Source organism: Aspergillus brunneoviolaceus (genome assembly GCF_003184695.1).
Source record: "Aspergillus brunneoviolaceus CBS 621.78 unplaced genomic scaffold BO95scaffold_76, whole genome shotgun sequence".
In the NCBI taxonomy this organism is placed as follows: Eukaryota; Fungi; Ascomycota; class Eurotiomycetes; order Eurotiales; family Aspergillaceae; genus Aspergillus; species Aspergillus brunneoviolaceus.
The window spans coordinates 171,476-191,750 of NW_020290806.1; the positions used below are offsets into that span (position 1 = coordinate 171,476).

The following is a 20,275-nucleotide window of genomic DNA, read 5'->3' on the forward strand; positions in this document are numbered from 1 at the left end:
GTGAGATAATGATGTTATGTTTTTTGCATGGTATTGTTCATGTATAGAAAACCCAGGCATAAGTGTTATGAATCCTGCCTTCTCATTGTAATGGTTTTAGTGCCCGATACTACTGTGAGTAGTAGCTAACTAGTTAGTTAGTTATTGTTCTTGTGCGATGAGTCAACAATCAACCCCCCGCCGGTCAACTGGTCAAATACGAGCACTGTAGTAAATCCTGCCGCTGCCCACCGCCCACTCGCTCTCCACTGCACAAACCCGAACCCCACTGGCTCAAACCGTATCATATCGCCTCTCCGTTTCCAAGCAGCAATTTTCATCCGACCAGACGACCCTGGATATTCGCCCCTCCTACCCACCCCCCTCGTCAACCCACCTTTTCCTACCTACTCCGTTGTCGTCTCCTGGTTAACACCGCAATCATGGCTACCAACGGCGATTACACAGACGATGAATCCCAGCCTGGATCCCCCATGCTCGATGCGAACGGTCACGATGACATCGAAGATCAGGAGCCCCTCGACCTTGAGGAGAAGCCCTTGAAGTCTGCGATGAAGAACTCTGGAGTGCCCTCCCTCCCCCAGCCTAAGCGGCCAGAGCTGCCCGAGCAGCCCAACCCAGAGACTCTCGACCTGTCCACACTCACCCCTCTGACGCCCGAAATCATTGCGCGCCAGGCCACGATCAACATCGGTACCATCGGTCACGTCGCTCACGGAAAGTCGACGGTTGTCAAGGCCATCTCCGAGGTTCAGACTGTCCGTTTCAAGAACGAATTGGAGCGAAACATCACCATCAAGCTGGGTTATGCCAACGCCAAGATCTACAAGTGCGACAACCCCGAGTGTCCCAGACCGACTTGCTTCAAGAGTTTCAAGAGCGAGAAGGAAATCGACCCGCCTTGTGAGAGAGATGGATGTTCCGGTCGCTACAGACTATTGAGACACGTTTCGTATGTTTCTTTCACCCTGTCCCCTGGATCCAACAAGCCCCGCCGCTAACGGATGACCCTCTCTACTGTAGGTTCGTTGACTGCCCCGGTCACGATATTCTGATGAGTACTATGCTTTCAGGTGCCGCTGTCATGGACGCTGCCCTCCTCTTGATCGCCGGAAACGAAACTTGCCCTCAGCCTCAGACTTCGGAGCACTTGGCAGCTATTGAGATCATGAAGCTCAGCCATATCATCATCCTGCAAAATAAGGTGGATCTCATGAGAGAAGATGGAGCTCTGCAACACTACCAGTCCATTCTGAAGTTCATCCGCGGTACCGTCGCCGATGGATCTCCCATTATTCCCATTTCCGCACAGCTGAAGTACAACATTGACGCCGTTAACGAGTACCTGGTTTCGCACATCCCGGTCCCTGTCCGTGACTTCACCGCTTCCCCTCACATGATCGTCATTCGATCCTTCGATGTGAACAAGCCCGGTGCTGAGATTGAGGAGTTGAAGGGTGGTGTTGCTGGTGGTTCGATCCTCACTGGTGTGTTGAAACTGAACGACGAAATCGAGATTCGTCCTGGTCTCGTTACCAAGGACGAGAACGGCAAGATCCAGTGCCGGCCTATCTTCTCCCGGGTTATGTCCCTCTTCGCCGAGCACAACGACCTTAAGTTTGCCGTGCCTGGTGGTTTGATCGGTGTCGGTACCCGTGTCGACCCTACTCTGTGCCGTGCTGATCGTCTCGTCGGTTTCGTTCTGGGTCACCGTGGACGCCTTCCTGCCATTTACACCGAGTTGGAGGTTAACTATTTCTTGCTCCGTCGTTTGTTGGGTGTTAAGACCGCCGATGGCAAGCAAGCTAAGGTTGCCAAGTTGACCAAGAACGAGGTTCTCATGGTTAACATCGGTTCCACGGCCACTGGTGCCAAGGTCATCGGTGTGAAGGCCGATGCCGCTAAGCTCAGCTTGACCAGCCCTGCCTGTACTGAGATTGGCGAGAAGATCGCCATCAGCCGCAGAATTGAGAAGCACTGGCGTTTGATTGGATGGGCCAACATTGTCGCGTAAGTTTTCCCTTCTCGCCGCGCGCTCACAACTCCTCAGAGTACGAGTCATGATGAAACCCGACTAACTTTGAATCAGCGGTAACACTCTCGAGCCTGTCTCGAACTAAAACAAGCTATTGGTAGCTTGAAGAGTTCCAACTTGGTCCAGCCAGGAAAATGGTTGATGAAGACATTGTAGTCTAGTTGATAACTAGCCTTGATGGACTGGGTCTACTCTGAAATAGAAGGGTTTACGGTAATGAAAGCGCGTGTCGGGCTGATTCCCTGAATAGAGAACGCAGTAAGTCCAATCTTCGCCTATCTCACCTGCTGGGGAGCACGGGGGAGACTTTTCCAAACTCCCGCCGGCCCATCCAGAGGTTTGCAGAGACAAAGAGGCCATGCATGCAGTAGGATGGATAGGCAGATTGGAGGCTGAAGTAGCATGGCTGGAGTTGGTGCGCGAAGGCTACTTCTTTTGACGTGTGTTATGACGCTATCCTGTGGAAGTCATTTTCTTCATCTTCTTTTTTCTGTTCATTCTTATTGGTTTCGGTCCAAGATACATGGCCTCTTTTTTTGTAGATGCTGTCTAGGGGGATGATGAATGCAACGAAACAAAAGTTAAGAACTTTGCTTAATGATATTATTGTGCATATTGTTCTCATAGTCTGGGCTCGGTCGAATTTGGTGAAACTGAATGTATGTTGGAATCTATTTCAATTTTTGTTAGGTTAGGTTATGGTTACTCACCAGGGAGAGAGAGACCCTATCGCTTACTCATTGTCCTTGTTGACAACCTGTCTTGTTCTTTATTATTGAACCCCAAAATAGTGACAGTAATGTTACATGCATGTATTTAGTTGACCTACTCGTAACTTAAGAGGCAATGAAACACATCCGCGGTTGTTTAAGGCTGCAAGGCAACCAACTACCACCAGGTCGCCAGCTACGGAGTACTTCTTACACCATCACGTCCCCCCCCCTCCGCGGTGTCCTTCACCTCATCACCTCATAGTCCGAGGAAACAGCCCACTTCGCAGCAGGTTCTATCTCGGATTCTTGCTGTGCTGCGGACGCTACCATGTATATTCTCGAGGTAAGGACTGCTGTTCCGAGACTATTATTTCTATCGTTCGCCTTGTCAATTGAAAGAAGCGTGAGCTAACGCGGCTTACCGTGTCCCGAATAGCAACTGGCGCGTCTGCTCGACCGCCCATTCTTTCCATGGAAAAATGTCCTCGTGGGGTTCTCTCTGGGACAGTTTGTGCTAGAAGGACTCTTGTCTTTCCGTCAGTACAAGGTCTTGCAGCGGACGAAGCCTCCCCAGGTCTTGGAGGGCGAGGTGTCGCAGAAGGTTTATGATCAGAGTCAGGTATACATGCGTTCTGCCTCCCTCGACTTGAGAGTTTACTGACGAGCGCCATCTCTTTCGGTAGGCTTATGGTCGCGCCAAAGCCAAGTTCGGTTTCTTTGCAGGTCTTTACAGTCAAATTCAGAATCTCGCGTTCATCTACGGCGATGTCCTGCCCAAGCTTTGGGGTGTTAGTGGTCTCTTGTTGGCACGGTATCTTCCAGCTCGGTTCCAGAGTGAAATTGCACAGACACTCCTCTTTCTCTTCGGTTTCAACTTGATCAGCACGGTTCTCTCTATCCCGGTTTCGTACTACAATACGTTCGTTCTTGAGGAGAAGTTTGGTTTCAATAAGCAGACCGTCAAGCTCTGGGTCACGGACATGCTCAAGGGTCAAATGCTGGGTATCGTGCTGGGAACTCCGATCATCAGTGCTGTTCTAAAGATCATTCAGAAGACTGGCAACTCATTCTTCTACTACCTCTGGATCTTCGGTATCTTCATTCAGGTTTTTGCCATTACAATCTACCCCATCGTTATCCTTCCTCTGTTCAACAAGCTGTCGCCCCTAGAGCCCGGCCAGATAAAGACGGGTGTTGAGAACCTTGCCAAGAAGCTCGAATTCCCTCTGAAGGAGCTGCATGTCATTGACGGCAGCAAGCGCAGTGCTCACAGCAACGCCTACTTCTACGGACTTCCCTGGAAGAAGCACATCGTCATTTATGATACTTTGATCGAGAAGAGCGAGCCTGAAGAGGTGGTCGCGGTGCTCAGTCATGAACTCGGCCACTGGAGCCTTAGCCACACTACGAAGCTGTTCGGTATCGCCCAGGTGCGTTCCGCGAATTCCTGGTTTCCCGAACTGTTATAAGAGATGAGCTAACCTCAGGATAACAGTTCCACATGTTCTACATCTTCGCGCTCTTTTCTGCTTTCGTGAACAATAAGTCCCTGTACCAGTCATTTGGCTTCCACAGCCAGCAGCCCATTATGATCGGATTCCTCTTGTTCTCCGACGCCCTCGCTCCCATGGACGCCGTCGTCAAGCTGTTGATGAACATTCTCAGCCGCAAGTTCGAGTTTGAGGCCGGTACGTGCTCATCCCTCACGTTGTCCACTTTGGCTACATGTTGACTGAAACTGACGAATCACAGACGCCTTCGCTGTTGGACTCGGATACTCTGAGGAACTAGCACAGTCTCTTCTCAAGCTCCAGATCCAGAACCTCAGCACCATGGATGCTGACTGGATGTACGCAAGCTACCACTACTCTCATCCTATTCTTTCGGAACGCCTCAAGGCGCTTGGCTGGAAGGGCGGAAAGGTCACCAACCTCAAGGAGGAAGACAGCGAGAAACCGGTCAAGGCTGCGGATCGTGAGCTGTGAGGCCCTTCACTTCAAGTACTTCAAGTCAAGATCTTTGGGGGTGTTGAGCCTCCTGTTCTGCCATTCGTAGAGTACGGGAGCCGTCGAGCACTTTGATACATGAGATTGTAATTGACAATTTGTTGGTGTTGGAATGGTATAATAAATTCGAAGAACTTAACAAAAGAAGTAAGAAAACAAACCAATGGCAACCTCCTATGTATATTCGCCTTGAATGCGCCCAATGCTGTATGCATATCTAAGTTGAACCCCGAATCGATAAAAGCGAGTCCCAAACGAAAAAGAATGGCCAACCGTACCAATAACCGGAAAATTGTTGCGAGACTTCAACTGGTCTTCAGGCATCGGTGTCGGCCTTGGCCTTGGCCCGTTTCTCTGCCAATCTACGCTCCTTCTTCAGGCGCTTCCTCTCTTCCTTGTCGATGGCCCCCGATGCGGGTCCCTCTTGATCTTGCTCCATGTTGACATCTGCGTCCAGCGGGTCCTGCGAGCCCTCCAGGGCCTCACCCTCTTGTTGGAATTTCTGGGCATCTTCCCAATCTTGGCCCTGCTCCGCCTCGGTGGTCTGCTGCTGCGCATCGCCGTCCTCTCCGGCCATGAGCTTTGCCAGGGTCAGGTCCCGACCCAGGACCTCGCCAGCCAGACCGGCCTGCACGCGCTTCAGATTGTGCAGCATCAGATTGGGGGCGGCGGCCGTGGTGCGCGACAAGGGGCCATGTTCACTGATTCCGGCGTTGGGTTGGAGGGCGGGGTCCGTCGCAGCACGGTCGAGGTACGCCGCGAGGAAGTCGTGGGCAGCCGACTGGGAGATCGGTCGGGATGAGATGATGGTTGTGGGAGGGAGAGCCGAGGGACCTTGGGCGGCCATTGTGATAGTCGCGAGAGAAGTTTGCTTTCGTTGCGAAGTGTTCAGTGGTCGTGTGCAACTTTATGTAGTTTTTTTTATCCGCCCGGTGTAGGGTATAGAAAGTCGTCAATGGCGGGCGATAAAGATTGGTCTGTATTTCTCGAATGATCCAGATATGCGACAGAGCTTGCGCCTGGAAGTGATTGGTGTGTATGCGTGTAGAATTGTCTGTGTAGACCAAATGGGGAATCTAGAGAAATGGAGATTGCGGCGACAGACCTCGGGCGGGCAGAAAAAAAGTTGTTGGTGTCAAAGGTCGCAGGTGGTCCGTGCGTTGTTGGTGTTCAATTTTCGTCCTCCGTCACTCACTCACGCACGCTCACTCAACTCACCCAACTCAACTCTCCCTCCCTCCACACTTGAGATCCTCCTGTCGGTGACCCGGTTGTTTGCTTGATTGCCGTCCTCTTGGCCTCAATTCTATCAGTGCAGTCGGACGCTATGATCTGCTTCCAGTGCCGGGCCGTGCCCGCCACTCTCCGGTCCTCCATGACCGCGGCCACCAGGTACGTGGTTGCTTGCGATGGATGCCCTTTCAAATCCACCACCACCACCACCTAGTTTCCGCCAATATATCGCCAACCTGCCCCCCTTTCCCTCCCCCAATCCTCGAAATTCAAGCCTGGAAAGTCAAGCCGAAAGAAAACGCAAACCCACCGAACATAGCGCACCACCTCTTCGCGACTACCCGAATATCCAAAGGCTAACCCCGTCGTGAATTCCAGAATCCCCTTCTCCGCACCCGCCGCCGCCGCTGCCCGCGCATCAACAGCAAGAACCACCACCACCACCACCACCACCTCAATCCGCACCCTCATCACCTCCTCCTCCGCTTTCTCTCCTCTTCGCGCACAGCTCTCCCACCAACAACGAACCCCCTCCACCGCCATCCTCTCATCGACCTCCGCCTTCTTCCCCTCCACATCTCCCACCACAGCCTCTCTGCAACAATCCCGATCCTTCTCCGCCAGCGCCTGCCTGCTCGGAAAGCGGTCAACCTACAACCCCTCGCGACGGGTGCAGAAGCGGCGCCACGGGTTCCTGTCCCGGGTCAAGACCCGGACTGGACGGAAGATCATTCAGCGGAGAAAGGCCCGCGGCCGGAAGAACTTGAGTTGGTAGATTCTGCGGTTTCTCTGTCGCTTTAGTACCTCTACCCTACCTTGAGGGTCTACCCTACCCTAAGGGAGACGGCGGGGCTTGGTTGATTCCGTCTCGAGTGACCTTTCTGCACCAATGGGCTGTGTATCTCGCTGAAAGCTTCGGGGGAGGGGGGTTATCCGTTCTTCTGTTTTATCTTTTTTGTTGTGTTCGGTGTGCTGCATATTTCTTTGAAGGTTACTCGCATTGGATTTCTCTGGGGCTCTTGTTACTAGAGGGTATATGGGGTCTTCGATAAGATACATGGGTTGGACCGGAGGTGGAAGATCTCAGTTGGGCATGCGGTTTCGTGCTTCATCTTAAACAGGAGTATGTTAACTGCGGTGCTCAGCTGTGGTCAGGTGAGGGCATCGGTTGTGTCGGTGGGTGGCTGATGATCCAGATTGAGATATGATGGTTGTATTCTACCACCTTGTTTCTTTTATATTTCCTATTTTGTACCATATACATACATACATCTTTGGCATGGATTTTTACCTGTGCGATTGGACCCGGAGGTTTCGTGCAGACGGTTGTTGAGGGCTGGCAGACTGTCTTGGCTCTTACGTGTAGCTTGTTGGTTGGATGGTAGGGGAATGGCAGTTTAAGATGATACGGCCTGTTGTTCTTCGGCGGCACCGACCAAACAATGCAGGGTCTCCAGCGTGGGGATAGCCTGTTCAGCCCTCTAATTTTGAAGAAAGTTATTTACAAATATAACTGTATGTATTTCTCTAAAAAGAGATAATCATGCTCGTTTCATGGCTTGACAAGACTGCTTTCTAGCTTCTGGTTTATTGCCGTGTATCGTCTAGACGTTCAGGTACTGTGATACTGTAGTATACCGTGTGGTTCATTCGGTTTCATAAGGCTCCTACCAAGACGAGAAAGATCACTCTTCATCGTCATCCTCGTAGCCGGATTCTTCCTCATCGGAGCCCTCGTCTTCGGAGCCGGATTCCGAGTCGTCATCATCATCATCGTCGGAATCCTCGTCGTCCTCTCCCTCCTCCTCGTCATCGTTGTCATCACCGGTCTTGAGTCCGTAGTCGTCCTCGAATTCCTTGAGGGCCTGTACCTTGGGTGTGAAGCCGGAGGCTTGTAGGCCTTCTTTGATTGTCTGGATCGATGAGTCAGTCAGGAGTCATCCCAAGAGTTTTGAAGGGGGGGGTGGGGGATTGGGGTTGACATACTTCCTCCATTACAGTAGCGCACGTGATGACGATGTTGGCCGTCGTAGGGTTGAACAAGGGCAGGATGATCTTTCTCAGAGCACCCTTGACCTCCTCAACGGTAATGGCGCGCACCTGCTTGAGCATGTTCTCCTTGTAGTCACTGGGCAGGCGACGGACCACCTGGCGAATGAAGCTGTCTGAGGCGGCGTTGGCAATGGTGGCCTGTTCGTTGGCGAAGCTCACCACGATGCTGCTGATCGCACCCTCCATCATCAAGGGATCGAACGCAATGGCACCAGAAAGGTGGTCTTCGACAATCTGCTTGCTGGAGTCGAAGGCCTTGTGGGCGTTGGGCGACCGGTACACATCGAAGTTGACGAATCCGGTGTCGATGTTGTAGGCGAAATTCGTGCCGTAGGCCAGACCCTTGCCACGGACGGCAACCCAGAGAGGACCTTCGACGGCGTTCATGTACGCAATCGCGACCAGCAGGGCAGGCAGGTTCGGGTCGTCGTAGGTGTCCAAGCCTCGCGCAGTGGCGTAAGCAAAGGAGGAATCGATGGTCGGCATAGGCACCACATACGACTTGCCGCCGAGGTGCTGACCAGCCTCACTGAGTAAGGGACGTCTGGCTGTGATGGGTCGAAGGGGGGCAACCGCTCCCAGCCGTTCAGCATACGGCTTCCAAGCCGAGACCGGGTTCTGCAATTTTTCGAGATCTGCAATAACCACAACCCGCATGTTCTCGAACCGGAAGAGAGCTTGGCGAATCTCCTCCATGCGTGCAACGACGGTTTCCGGCTCGTCAGCCAATTGCTTCTTGATCCGCTTCAGATAGCGGGCCTTGACCAAAGTGCTGCGGGCACGCACGATAGATTCGGCCGCGTAGTGAACCATGACATGCACTGCCGCCAGCATGTCGTCGCCGCTTCGCTTGGAGTCTGGGACGTCAGAGAGAAGGCGTTTAGTAATAGCGCGCAGTCTCTCAACGTCGAAAATCGAGTTCCAAGAAAGCTCCTGAAGCCATGCGATTGCGGTGCTGTACTTCTCCAGCTCCACCTGGAAGGAGATCCGCAGCATTTCGGAAGTTCCCAGGCTTCGGGCGCCTTCCATAGAGTAACCAACCGTATCTCTTTCCAATTCAACAACGACCTGTTCAAAGTCGATGGTCTTGCCATCACGCTGGATCGGCAGGTTGAAGAACGCTTCCGTGTACACAGATAGTAGAGGGCGAAGTTGCACTGGAACGACTGCGGCGGAGATAAGGAGAGAGAGTTGAACGAAGCTGCTTGGGATGTGCTCAAAGTGTATGAACAAAGGCAGGTCTGAGCCATCAGCATCCACTAGGCTCTGAGGCTTGTTTTCGGGACGACCCAGTTTCAGAGCAGTGCCCGACCGCGCAGTTGTCGTTTCGACGAAATGGATAGATTCGACGCCAGGAATCTGGAACTTCTCCAACATTTCTTTAGGGATTTCTTTGTCGTTCTCGGCCTTGGCTTTTTCAAGCTTGTCTGCGAGCTTCTTCAAACCATCCTCACCCAGCCGTTTCTTCTGCTCCGCAACCCGGGCTTCTTCCTCCTTTTTGAGAGTCTCAGACATCTTCAAGGATGGAACACCCAAGATTGTGACGTGATTGGCGTCAGAAATCCATCTCTTGATGAAGCTGCGCCAATCTTCCTCGCTCCACTTCTCCAGCACGTCGTACTCCTTCAGGCTCGCGACATCGAGCATGGTGGACCCGTCCCGTTTTCCAAAGAGGAAGTCAGAGATCACATACTCAGCGAAGGAGGAAGCTGACGTCTCTGTCGAAAACTTCCAAGTCCGCCGTTGTCGGTCGATGCATTCCCTAAGATATTTCATATCAAGTTCTTTCTCCATTGCATCCTTGAGAACCTCGAAGAAACGCTGCTCCACCCTAGCAATCTTCTTCGTTTCAACACTAGTCAAAGTGAAACGGATTTCGATACTGGGGTGGTCCTCGGTGGCATAATAGACTGCGCTGGCGAGCTGCTCCTTCTCCACCAAAATGTTGTCTAGCAGCGAAGCAGACGATCCAGCCAGATACAACAGGGCAACGTTGACAGCCCCAGCTATCGATCGTAAGTATTCGGTCTTTCCACTGCAGAATGAGCCTTGACTTACTGTTAACGGGGTCTATGCAATCAGGACCAAGAAACCTGATCTCAATCTCTCCAAAAGACTCGTCTTCTTCCGGAAATTCAACCCTCTGTACGGTGGACTTCTCCAACGGAGGTGCCTGCTTAGAATCCACCCAAGGGCGGGTGAACGGCGCATCTGGGCTAGGGATGACATCTAGAATGGTATCTTCAAACTTGTCCAAAACACTCAGCATGTTCTCATGATCTACCTCACCCGTGATGATCAGACACAGGTTCTTTGGTTGATAAATCTCACGATGGAATGCTCGGATACGCTCCGCAGTGAGAACACGAAGCTGCTCCATCATACCACCAGTCTCATAACGGAAACCTACACCTTCCGGGTAAGTCAACCGACGGGCAGTCAAGTCGATCAATTCGGCGGAGTTGTTTTGTACTCCTTGCATCTCTGAGTAGACCACGCCTGCATCGTTTCCAGCCCCATCGATGTGGTGGACCTCAGTATAGCACCCTTCATCAGTCAAGGTCGGGGCGATTACATGCTCTAGGTACACGGGTAAGATCTGAGCGAAACCCTCCCAGCCCGCTGTGTCCAGCGTGTAAGCCGTGTGGTCAGTGGCAGTCCATGCATTAGTGCTAGAGTACACTCGTGTTGCGAGTTTGTCTAGGAATCCTTTATATCTGTAATTCCGCGACCCCATGAAGCACAAGTGCTCCAACGTGTGGGGAGCTCCTGAGTCATCGTGGATCTCAGTAGCTAGGACAAAATATCCTGTGACCTTAGGACCCTTCTGGTCGATGACCACGACCCTCATGCCAGTCCTCGTCGACTCATACTGAACAAACTCGCTGGGCGAGTAGTCCGGCTTGAACCTCTGGAGGAGCTTGAAGTGACCCTTATGGCTTGGTGACATGTTGAAAGCCGACCCTGCGAACCTGCGGGGATAAGTTGTGGTCACTCCCCGTTTCGAGGAACTAGTGAACTGTCAGCACGCCATAATTGACCCCCTCTGTAATATTTCGCCCAACGAGGGGTTTTAAGATAGTATAACAGAAGCTAGCAATGCTCCGGGGTTAAAACATTGTGATTGGAAAGATGGATGCACGTTTTTTCTTCGCGCGGGAAAATGCTAATCATGCGGTAATTTGTGATTGAAGATATTTGCATAACAGTAACAGCGGCTGACAATGACCATGGTATCTCGGGTTGCGAACCGTACCAACAGGTCTGATGATAACGGCAGTGGCGGAGGGGCACGTTTTGGGCTCTTTTTTTCTTTTTCTTGTCTCAAAATCAAGCGAAGGGTAGCGACATGAACTTACATGAATAGAGAAGAGGTTGCCCGGATCAGGCTCCGTGAGAGAAACAGTGGCGACACGGTGGGCTCTGCTTGATAGCAGTGTCTCTTTAAAGGGATTTTCAGAGAAAAGTGTCGTGAGCACTGATGGCTGCTGAGAAAAGGTTGAACTCAAACTGGACTGCGACGGTTCGGAGTGGAGTTTTGGGTCCCGATATCTGATACAGTCTGTCGTAGACCTCGGAGATCAACCATGCCACTGGAGTTGGTAATGGCTATTGGCCTATGACGTGACGACAACACACCTCCTGAGAAACACTGCGAAATCGTAAGCCCGAGGATCAAGACCCACGAATGAAGAGCGCAGTGAAACGAAGGCTGCATGAATCAGTCGGGTGGGGAGTAGTTCGAGCTGATCGCATTGCTCCATCTCCGTCTATCGCAGCCAGGGCGGTGAGCGGTGAGGTCACATGGTAGTGGTGGTGGTGGTTGTTGTTGATCGATTCAATAGTTCCTATTCCTGTTGCAAGTGCTATACGGAGTACTTCAACTATTTCCTTGTTGCTCGCTCCAGGGATTTCCGTCTGAGATACAAGGCTGGTATCAGTCGGATCAGCATAATAAAGCAACCGCTTCCTAATTTGCGCCATCTCTGTGACGGTTTCCCCTAGCTTGTTGGCCCGCGAAGGACACGGTACAAGATGCCCGGCAAGATTTCAGAGGAGGGGATCTGTCAATCGGTCCTTACTTTCGTGACTGACGGCACTTATCCTTCCTCAGAAAAGATCATTGCGGCCGAGTTTCCTGTCTCTGCACTGTCTAAGGGTTTGGAACTGATCTCCAAAGCTAGAGAACAAGTTGAGGTGAGTTGATGATTCGAGACGCGAGCCCCGCATCAGATCCAGCTTATCTGAGTCCTGCTAATGCCCATCCCAATTGCTCGACAGGCTGAAATAAACTCTCTCAGTCGCGAGAACAATTTTGATGCGGACGGATGGATCTCCCAAGCGAAACAACTTCATGCAGACATCGAGCGCTCCAGGGTCACTGCCCGAGAGATCGTGCAGCAACATGAGAATACCACTCCTCTACAGCTGAAGGTGGAGGATGCCGCTGCGAAGGTCGGATTGATTGAGACTGAAATTGCTTTCAATCAGGCGGTGACCAGTGCTCTGGAGGAGGTGCAGGGGCTCTGCCGGCAGCTGGAAGATGGTCGGTCAGCACTGGGAGAGGGTCGGATCATGGCCGTGATCGACACGCTAGAGGCAGCTGAGCTTGCAATGAGACAAAATGATCACTTTGCGAACACCAACGTCTTGCACGTCTTGTTGGAGAATGTCGCCGGTCTGCGAAAGCAGGTCGTTGATGTCATTCTTTCTCAATGGAATGAGCAGCTGAAAATTGAAAGACGGGAAGGGAAGTTAACAGTTCAAAAAGACGGTAATAACCCCTGATAAACCTGATTGCTAACTGATTCATTCGATTTATTCTAATTCAAATCGCAGGTGACCGCCTAGAAGGAACGATCGCAGCCCTAAACAGAATGGAGATATTCGTCACTGCGCGCGACAAGTTTGCAAAAGACATAATGATTGCATTACTAGACCCAACCTTGATGCGAGGCGTTGATGGTCAAAGCCGCGGGATTCTGATTTCTGAATCCTCAGTTCAGGTGGGGTCGCAAGCATCGGAAACCTCAGTCCCTGAAGTCCTCGGACACATAAGCAACCTTCTTGGTTTCTTGCGACAGGCTGTACCAACCTCCGTTGTCGACTCATTCTCGGACTCGCTGATTCCCTCATTGTCCTCGAAGATGATCAAATTGTGGCTGTCACCCTCCATCCCCATCGAGCTGGGAGGGCTTCAAGACTTCGAGCATACCCTGGATTGTGTCCTTAAATTCACAAAGTCTGTGGAGGACCTGGGCTGGCATGGCTATGAAGAACTTACTTCTTGGGTGAACCAAGCTTCTCGACTCTGGCTTGCCAAGCGGAGGGTTAACTCTCTGGACCAAGTTCGTAAAGTCCTCGCTGCGAGCCAAGGCACCACAAAGCAGGTGGAAAAGGTTGAAGTAGAGGTAGTATCTGAGCAAGATGACACGCTATTGGAGAACGCTCCAGCCGATGATTGGGATGCCAGCTGGGATGATGACAATGCAGGTGAAAGTGAAGGCAATGTTTCTAAAACTCAAGACGACGAAGAGGACGTGAGTGCATGGGGGCTCGATGACGATGACACCGAGGAACAAAACTCGAAGTCTCAAGTAGGCGCTCCAGCTGAAGACGATGCCGGTGACGCTTGGGGCTGGGGAGATGACGATGATGATGACCAGACCGTCGATCAACCGCAGCCCGGAAAGTCGCAAGTCAGTCAGCACGCCAACGGCAAAAGTGCAAGGCAGCCTACTTCTTCGAGGGAGGTTACTCTGACCGAAAGATACACTATCACGGATATACCTCATTCTATCGTGGATATCATAAAACAACAGATCATTGATTCCCAAGCTATAACTCAGCCTGAGTGAGTTTCTATATGCATCAAGGCAGTTGATTTCCATGCTAATACATTTCAGACATTCACATTCACGCGTGGTATCTTCTGGAACGGGGCTGCTTGCACTCCCAACCTTGATCCTCGCCATGTTCAAGGCCACTGCCTCATCCTTCTATGATCATAAATTGAATGCTGGGCAAATGTATCTTTACAATGATACTCAGTATCTTGCTGGCGAAATACGTTCCATCATGGAGGCGCACCAGCTTACACGATTGCAAGCCGACATTGATGCGATGGAGAAATTTGGCAAACTCGCATATAGCAAAGAGATGCAAACCCAGCGCACCATTGTGGCCGATCTTCTCGACGGCGCCCAAGGATTCAGCCAATGCTCTGAGCAACCGTATCTGAGCGAATGTGAGAATGCGGTCGCTGCCACCGTTGACAGAATTCGGAGTGTCTATGCAGAATGGAAGCCGATTTTATCGCACTCAGCCCTTCTTCAGTCAATCGGATCCTTGGTCTCGACCGTGATCAGCAAGATGATCATCGAGATCGAAGACTTGGGTGACATCTCAGAGCCCCAGTCGCAACGACTTGTATCTTTCTGCAACCAAGTTTCGAAGTTGGAAGAGCTGTTCATGCCCGAAGCAAAAGACAATACTGAGCGTGTACCCATGACGGCGGTCTATGTGCCAACTTGGCTCAAATTCCAATATCTCATCAATATTCTCGAGAGCTCGCTGGCCGATATAAGGTTTCTCTGGGTTGAAGGAGAACTACGCCTGGAGTTCTCGCCCGAAGAAGTCATTGACCTGATCGAGGCGCTGTTCGCCGAATCCGAGTATCGGCGGAAAGCGCTTGCGGAAATCCGACGGGAATCTAGGAGTCAATGGAGATAAGTTGGATCAGGGAAGATCTGTGTATATATGAGACCGTGTACGAGGGAAATAAAAATACCTTTCGATTTGGTCTTTGTTTGTGTAGGTCTACTGAGTAGATTGCTTGTTATCAGCATGAAGGCGGTCGCGGGGGATCTCCGCGCTTTGCACATCTGGCCGCATCGCCCGCCGTACTTTTTCTTCTTTCTCGGCGGAGTTTTCTCAACGGCGACGAAGTGCGCCTTTGACCACAGTCCCATAATATACCCTATCTTTTCTGGTATATCAGTCTCAAATATGAACGGGACTCAGGATTCTTCGTCTGCTGCGAGTGCGCAGAGACAGGTGCGTGTGCAGCTTGTCAGCAAACAGGAAGACATTGCGCTTCCTGAGAATACCGGCCCTATCTTGGTTCCTACTGGTGAGATTACCTGCTAAGTCATTGATGCGCCAGCCTCACAATGCTGATATTTTTATGATTCGTAGGTCTGCGCAGATATGCACTCTCGACGCTAGTCAACAACCTGCTGGCGAACGACAAGCCGGTACCTTTCGAGTTCCTGATCAACGGAGCATTCCTCCGCACTTCCATCGATGAATATTTGACCGCCAATGGCATTTCCGCTGAAACGACTCTGGAGATCGAGTATATCAGAGCCTTGATTCCTCCACTTCACATCGCCTCTTTTGAGCATGACGATTGGGTTAGCGCCGTGGACGTGCTTTCTGCGACATCATCTGCTGCCTCTTGGGCATCGTCATCGATCTCTCCAGGCCAAGAAAGAATCCTCTCCGCTAGCTACGATGGCTTGCTTCGGGTGTGGAATATGTCTTCTCAGATAGTTGCGACCTCTCCGTCTGCTGTAGACGGTGGACACAGCGCATCCATCAAGGCAGCCAAATTCTTGTCTCCCAACTCGATCGTCTCGGCCGGTCTGGATCGCACTGTGCGTCTGTGGAAGTACGCTGAGAGCGAAGACGGGTTCTCTGGGAAGATCGCTCCTCAGCTTGAGTTGTACGGTCACAAGTCCGGCATCAACTCGTTGGCCGTGCATGCGCCTTCGAACCGCATTTTAACCGCCTCCTCCGACCACGCTGTTGGTTTCTGGTCCGCTAAGAAATCAGACGCCCCGGCCGCCCCGGAGAATCTACTGCCCTCTGCCGCCTCTAGAAACTCCAAGAGAAGAAAGTTGAACTCCTCCATCAGCACTCCTCAGCGCGGACCCTTGGCTCTGCTCTCCTCCCATACCGCTCCAGTATCGGCCGCCATCTTCGATGCCAAAGACTCAACCGTCGGTTACTCAACTTCATGGGATCATACTCTCCGCACGTGGGATCTGGTCACTGCGGCACTTGTCGACACTCGGTCAACGTCCCACTCGCTTCTCTCCCTCGAGCATCTCCCCGAGCACCACCTCCTGGCAACAGGAACTTCCGCCCGCCACATCACTCTCATTGACCCCCGTGTCTCGGCGACAACTATCTCTGCCATGACCCTCCGCGGCCACACGAACGCTGTGGTCTCCTTGTCTCGCGATCCCCACAGCAGCTACGGCCTCATCAGTGGTAGCCACGATGGTACGTGCCGCATCTGGGATATCCGTGCCACCAAGACAGACAAGGATGGTGTTGTTGGAGAAAGCGTCTACTCGATCACACGGAAGAGCCTTGAGGAGGCGGGCAAAGCCGACGCCAAGCGCGTGGGTGGCGAAGGGGTCAAGGTCTTTGGCGTGTGTTGGGATCGTTCTGTTGGCATTGTCAGTGCCGGTGAGGATAAGAGGATCCAGATCAATCGGGGAGAGGGTGTTCTGTCTTCCGCGTGAAGCAAAGTGTTGCACATATGGTTCTGGCGTTCTTTCATTTGTAGGATGAAAAAGTTCGGTATTTGGCTTCTATCGGAGGAGTCCACTTGTATGAGTTGGCATATCTTTTAGCAATACACCACTAATTGCTTCTTCGGAACACAATGCTTAGATCCGCAGTTCGTAATCAGACATTTGATTTGTCTACATGTGATACATGCCATCGAATATTGAGGATGGGTCCGGGGTGGTTCTAGTGAAAACTATACAGGTTACAGAGTACAGCAAGAAAGAAAGGGAGAAAAAAAACGATAACGCCAACCCATGCCCTCATGATAAAAGAGCCAAGCGCAAGACTCGCCAATCGAAATAGAAACCCATCGCCTCAACCAAGTCGTCTCTCGATACGGTTGAATTTGACAGCGTTCTTGATCTATTGTAGGGTCCCCCATATTAGCGGATAGTTCCAAAGGTGACAGGCATGCTCTCCTGGAAGCAGAGTCGAAGCCCGCAAAATACACCCTTCCCATGAAAAGGCAGGGGATTAGAAAGGAATCCACCCACCTGGTTTCGTGTGTTCTGTCCCCGAACGGGCAACCCCAGCGCATGACGACGACCGCGGTAGGTACCGGTTTCCTTCAGCCGTTTGATATTGTCGATGACTTGTCTGCGGAGGTCGTTCTCGATCTTCATGTCGGACAGGGCGGCCGTGATATCAAGGACCTGCTTGTTGCCCAGTTCGCCGACCTTGCATGCTGGGTGGATGTGGAAGCGGGCGAGGAGGCGCGAGGAGGTGTGGTTACCGATGCCGAAGAATGACTCGAGTGATTTCTGGATTGCGGTCAGAGGGGAAGGTTGACTCGATTAATGCACGTTTGCTTGCCTTGACGAGGTTCCGCTCGGGGAAGTTGACGCCTAGGATGAAGACCTGATAGAGAGTGTTAGCGGGGTGCGGGGCTCAATTGGCAGACACGTTTTCTTTACCATCTTGTCTAGTACAAAAGCCTTTGGCTTTAGAAGAAGAAAAAAAAAAAGAACTTGCGATGGGAGCTCGATCTCGTTGCTTGCGCTGCCGGGGCTCTCTCTCAACTGCCCGCCGCGATGATTGAGCACGGGAGAAAATCCGCCAGTAACAAAGTTTCTCCGGGGAAAATGACGGTAAGTTTCAAGATGCTGTGACGCTTGGCCGGATGATAACTTTATCCATCCATCCCTATTGCTGGGCAGAATGTATGGATACCAGTACTATACCCTGTCGGCGAACCGCAAATTACACATTCTTACCTAGTACCACCACTAGCACTGCGCTTTCGGAACCTTGGATATCATGCATCTTACTGGATCAGGAATGATGGGCTTGGCACCTCCGCAGTAGGCCAGGAAAGTAATGCAAGCTGGCCTCGATGCGGTCCAATTGCTTCTCTCCTTAATTGTCTGCGACTGTGCCTTCCTTCATCTTACCCCCAGACAATTGCATTCGAGGTTCAGTTTTTTGAAGTCATTCTTCAGTAACCATGAACTTCAGAAACCTTTTTCTGTCCTTCTTCTTGGTCCTGGCGGTCGGGTTCGCCCTCGTACACGCCGAAGAGGCCAAGCCTCGGGGCCCGAAGATTACCAGTAAGGTATGAGATGCGAGCTATGAGCTTGAGCGCTTGCCCTCAAGGATGCTGGATTATTCCATGTTCCGGGACAATGGGTGCTGATTGATGTCTAATGCAGGTTTACTTCGATATCGAGCATGGCGATAAGCCCTTGGGCAGAGTTGTCCTTGGTCTGTATGGCAAGACTGTTCCTAAGGTATGTGGATATTCACCATGCAGCTCTCTCTGTTGCCGGACTCAATGCTAACTCAATTCCTCAACCTAGACCGCTGAGAACTTCCGGTATGATACTCTGGGCCTTGCTCCAGCTAGGTTCCTGATCACCACTGACGTTACTTACTTTCAGGGCTCTTGCTACCGGTGAGAAGGGCTTCGGTTATGAGGGTTCTACTTTCCACCGTGTCATCAAGGACTTCATGATTCAGGGTGGTGATTTCACTCGCGGTGATGGTCAGTGGTTATGTCCTGTCATTCTTGACTGCGTGCGATGAGTTCAATGCTGATTGTGGACAAAAACAATTAGGTACCGGAGGCAAGTCCATCTATGGCGAGAAGTTCGAGGATGAGAACTTCAAGCTTAGGCACACTCGCAAGGGTCTTTTGAGCATGGCCAACGCCGGCAAGGACACCAACGGATCTCAGTTCTTCATCACCACTGTCCCCACTCCGTGAGTTTCATCCTTCCCCATAACAACGTAGCCGCTTGCTGATTTCCCTCGAAACAGTTGGCTCGACGGCCGTCACGTTGTCTTCGGCGAGGTGCTCGAAGGTTACGAATTTGTCGCACAGATTGAGAACGTGCCCAAGGGCCGCGGCGACAAGCCCGTGGAGACGGTCAAGATCGTGAAGAGCGGCGAGCTGCCGGTGGAGGAGAAGGCTGAAGAGAAAGGTAGCAGCCACGAGGAGTTGTAGACTGGCCTTCCTGCGGTCTGCGCTTGCTTCTAGAAGAGTAAAGTCTGCGATGTGCTGATATCTGCTGTGTAAAGAAGAAATGATCTCGGAGATCCCGTCACAACCTTCGGCAACTCCTGTGGCTCCTGCGGTTGCCTCCCTCATCACTTCTGACAGCTACCCTTATATTTACCCGAAAATCGCGGCCCTCGCTCTTGTCGTTGGCCTGCTGCTGATCTTGATCAAGCGCAGCACCCCAGGACAGCGAGAGAAGGCTGAGAGAAGTGTTGTTTAAAATCGATGACGGACGCTCCGCCATGCAGCAACGGATTCGTACTCCATAGCTTACTATAATCATTCGAAAAACTAGTGCAACCATGATTCCATCCCTCTGTGTTCGATAATTTATAGATCCCGCTATCTAGTAGCTTGTAACCCTTGATGCACACGCCGCCATTCGGCCGTGCTTACTCACCGGTCTTCTTATAACTAACTAATACGTAACACGTCTCAGCCCTGCAAGTATAGACTGCCAACAAGTCTTACCAAGTTATCACGAAGAAGTCGGTCAGAATTTCAGAACCATTCAAGTTTAGACCAGGCACTCGGACATATGAGGGAGGCCCTTGCTTTATCTTGACCCGTCCTCGATGGGTCGAACCTTTGATAATGTTGGCGGACCCCCCAAGTATTACAATGCATTCCCATTCTGGCCAGCAGAGTCCATTGCTTTGAATGCAGCACTGCAGCGACGTGGAAAGGTTCGCTGTATAATCTCCGTACCACGTCATGCGGCCCAGGATCATGCCATGAGCCTCCGTCAAGGTATGGTACTAGCTCTGGGCATGATTCAAGCGATAGCCGCGCCTTTTCACTTGCCTCTGGAGCGCAGAACGTGGTTTTTGTCGCTGTACGAGAGACAAGCGCACACGAGCTGAAGATTTCGATTGGAGCGGTGACCATGCCACCACAGTTTTCATCCAAGGATTTGGCCACAAGTACGTTTGATCCCCGGTCTATTTATTAATAGCATCGCCACTGTCACATTTTGCCTTGGACACCGTACTATGTACTTCGATATTTCCGACCAGGAGCTGTCGGCCTTGTACCCTTATGCACGATGATGGCAGGATCCTGGCAGCCGAACCACTATATAGACTCGCTCTGAGAAGTGTGGATAGATGATTGGATATTTCCGCCTTTTTTTTTGAATTGACTAAACTGCTAGGTG

At 51.6% G+C, this 20,275-nt stretch overlaps 9 protein-coding genes across 9 annotated transcripts; 6 read left to right on the plus strand and 3 right to left on the minus strand.

Moving 5' to 3' along the window:
- Positions 1 to 422: 422 nt before the first annotated feature.
- BO95DRAFT_372781 (translation initiation factor eIF2 subunit gamma) lies at positions 423 to 2,120 on the plus strand (the record flags this gene model as incomplete). The annotated part of the gene is made up of 3 exons (XM_025583018.1): positions 423 to 952; positions 1,024 to 2,010; positions 2,090 to 2,120. 3 exons carry the CDS (start codon positions 423 to 425, stop codon positions 2,118 to 2,120), a joined length of 1,548 nt encoding a protein of 515 aa, XP_025438171.1.
- Positions 2,121 to 2,966: 846 nt separating this feature from the next.
- On the plus strand, positions 2,967 to 4,926 carry BO95DRAFT_446809 (zinc metalloprotease). The gene is made up of 5 exons (XM_025587478.1): positions 2,967 to 3,091; positions 3,185 to 3,367; positions 3,432 to 4,178; positions 4,244 to 4,436; positions 4,501 to 4,926. The coding sequence occupies exons 1-5, from the start codon at positions 3,077 to 3,079 to the stop codon at positions 4,731 to 4,733; spliced, it is 1,371 nt and encodes a 456-aa protein (XP_025438172.1). The 5' UTR covers positions 2,967 to 3,076; the 3' UTR covers positions 4,734 to 4,926.
- On the minus strand, positions 4,776 to 5,715 carry BO95DRAFT_261798 (uncharacterized protein). The gene has a single exon (XM_025581512.1). The coding sequence runs from the start codon at positions 5,599 to 5,601 to the stop codon at positions 5,071 to 5,073; it is 531 nt and encodes a 176-aa protein (XP_025438173.1). The 5' UTR covers positions 5,602 to 5,715; the 3' UTR covers positions 4,776 to 5,070.
- Positions 5,716 to 6,081: 366 nt separating this feature from the next.
- On the plus strand, positions 6,082 to 6,762 carry BO95DRAFT_372748 (mitochondrial 54S ribosomal protein bL34m; the record flags this gene model as incomplete). Its single annotated transcript, XM_025583016.1, has 2 exons — positions 6,082 to 6,122; positions 6,417 to 6,762. 2 exons carry the CDS (start codon positions 6,082 to 6,084, stop codon positions 6,760 to 6,762), a joined length of 387 nt encoding a protein of 128 aa, XP_025438174.1.
- A 910-nt stretch (positions 6,763 to 7,672) lies between these two features.
- Positions 7,673 to 10,989, minus strand: BO95DRAFT_372690 (putative zinc metalloprotease; the record flags this gene model as incomplete). Its single annotated transcript, XM_025583013.1, has 3 exons — positions 7,673 to 7,900; positions 7,974 to 10,045; positions 10,098 to 10,989. The coding sequence occupies 3 exons, from the start codon at positions 10,987 to 10,989 to the stop codon at positions 7,673 to 7,675; spliced, it is 3,192 nt and encodes a 1,063-aa protein (XP_025438175.1).
- A 900-nt stretch (positions 10,990 to 11,889) lies between these two features.
- Positions 11,890 to 14,827, plus strand: BO95DRAFT_446814 (uncharacterized protein). Its single transcript, XM_025587479.1, has 4 exons — positions 11,890 to 12,236; positions 12,321 to 12,813; positions 12,879 to 13,893; positions 13,946 to 14,827. The coding sequence occupies exons 1-4, from the start codon at positions 12,075 to 12,077 to the stop codon at positions 14,769 to 14,771; spliced, it is 2,496 nt and encodes an 831-aa protein (XP_025438176.1). The 5' UTR covers positions 11,890 to 12,074; the 3' UTR covers positions 14,772 to 14,827.
- Positions 14,828 to 14,999: 172 nt separating this feature from the next.
- On the plus strand, positions 15,000 to 16,685 carry BO95DRAFT_485378 (WD repeat WDR12/YTM1 family ribosome biogenesis protein). The gene is made up of 2 exons (XM_025590398.1): positions 15,000 to 15,171; positions 15,237 to 16,685. Exons 1-2 carry the CDS (start codon positions 15,048 to 15,050, stop codon positions 16,571 to 16,573), a joined length of 1,461 nt encoding a protein of 486 aa, XP_025438177.1. The 5' UTR covers positions 15,000 to 15,047; the 3' UTR covers positions 16,574 to 16,685.
- Positions 16,686 to 16,724: 39 nt separating this feature from the next.
- BO95DRAFT_446816 (mitochondrial 37S ribosomal protein uS13m) lies at positions 16,725 to 17,586 on the minus strand. Its single transcript, XM_025587480.1, has 4 exons — positions 17,537 to 17,586; positions 17,436 to 17,480; positions 17,117 to 17,383; positions 16,725 to 16,985 (listed from the first exon to the last, which is right to left on the minus strand). The coding sequence occupies exons 1-4, from the start codon at positions 17,537 to 17,539 to the stop codon at positions 16,938 to 16,940; spliced, it is 363 nt and encodes a 120-aa protein (XP_025438178.1). The 5' UTR covers positions 17,540 to 17,586; the 3' UTR covers positions 16,725 to 16,937.
- A 390-nt stretch (positions 17,587 to 17,976) lies between these two features.
- Positions 17,977 to 19,431, plus strand: BO95DRAFT_446818 (peptidylprolyl isomerase). The gene is made up of 6 exons (XM_025587481.1): positions 17,977 to 18,174; positions 18,272 to 18,349; positions 18,419 to 18,435; positions 18,500 to 18,603; positions 18,677 to 18,821; positions 18,879 to 19,431. Exons 1-6 carry the CDS (start codon positions 18,067 to 18,069, stop codon positions 19,063 to 19,065), a joined length of 639 nt encoding a protein of 212 aa, XP_025438179.1. The 5' UTR covers positions 17,977 to 18,066; the 3' UTR covers positions 19,066 to 19,431.
- Positions 19,432 to 20,275: the final 844 nt, after the last annotated feature.

Bases quoted from the DNA above. Each gene is read 5' to 3' on its own strand.
- BO95DRAFT_446809 (XM_025587478.1), top strand. The intron at 3,368-3,431 runs GTATACATGCGT...CTCTTTCGGTAG, and splicing joins AGGTTTATGATCAGAGTCAG to GCTTATGGTCGCGCCAAAGC. The intron at 4,179-4,243 runs GTGCGTTCCGCG...TCAGGATAACAG, and splicing joins AGCTGTTCGGTATCGCCCAG to TTCCACATGTTCTACATCTT.
- BO95DRAFT_261798 (XM_025581512.1), bottom strand. From the start codon at position 5,601: ATGGCCGCCCAAGGTCCCTCGGCTCTCCCTCCCACAACCATCATCTCA.
- BO95DRAFT_446814 (XM_025587479.1), top strand. From the start codon at position 12,075: ATGCCCGGCAAGATTTCAGAGGAGGGGATCTGTCAATCGGTCCTTACT. The intron at 12,237-12,320 runs GTGAGTTGATGA...ATTGCTCGACAG, and splicing joins AAGCTAGAGAACAAGTTGAG to GCTGAAATAAACTCTCTCAG. The intron at 12,814-12,878 runs GTAATAACCCCT...TTCAAATCGCAG, and splicing joins GTTAACAGTTCAAAAAGACG to GTGACCGCCTAGAAGGAACG.
- BO95DRAFT_485378 (XM_025590398.1), top strand. From the start codon at position 15,048: ATGAACGGGACTCAGGATTCTTCGTCTGCTGCGAGTGCGCAGAGACAG. The intron at 15,172-15,236 runs GTGAGATTACCT...TATGATTCGTAG, and splicing joins CCCTATCTTGGTTCCTACTG to GTCTGCGCAGATATGCACTC.
- BO95DRAFT_446816 (XM_025587480.1), bottom strand. The intron at 17,384-17,435 runs GCAAGCAAACGT...ACCGCAATCCAG, and splicing joins CCGAGCGGAACCTCGTCAAG to AAATCACTCGAGTCATTCTT. The intron at 16,986-17,116 runs GTGGGTGGATTC...ACCCTACAATAG, and splicing joins GACAGAACACACGAAACCAG to ATCAAGAACGCTGTCAAATT.
- BO95DRAFT_446818 (XM_025587481.1), top strand. From the start codon at position 18,067: ATGAACTTCAGAAACCTTTTTCTGTCCTTCTTCTTGGTCCTGGCGGTC. The intron at 18,604-18,676 runs GTCAGTGGTTAT...AAAAACAATTAG, and splicing joins TGATTTCACTCGCGGTGATG to GTACCGGAGGCAAGTCCATC. The intron at 18,822-18,878 runs GTGAGTTTCATC...CCCTCGAAACAG, and splicing joins ATCACCACTGTCCCCACTCC to TTGGCTCGACGGCCGTCACG.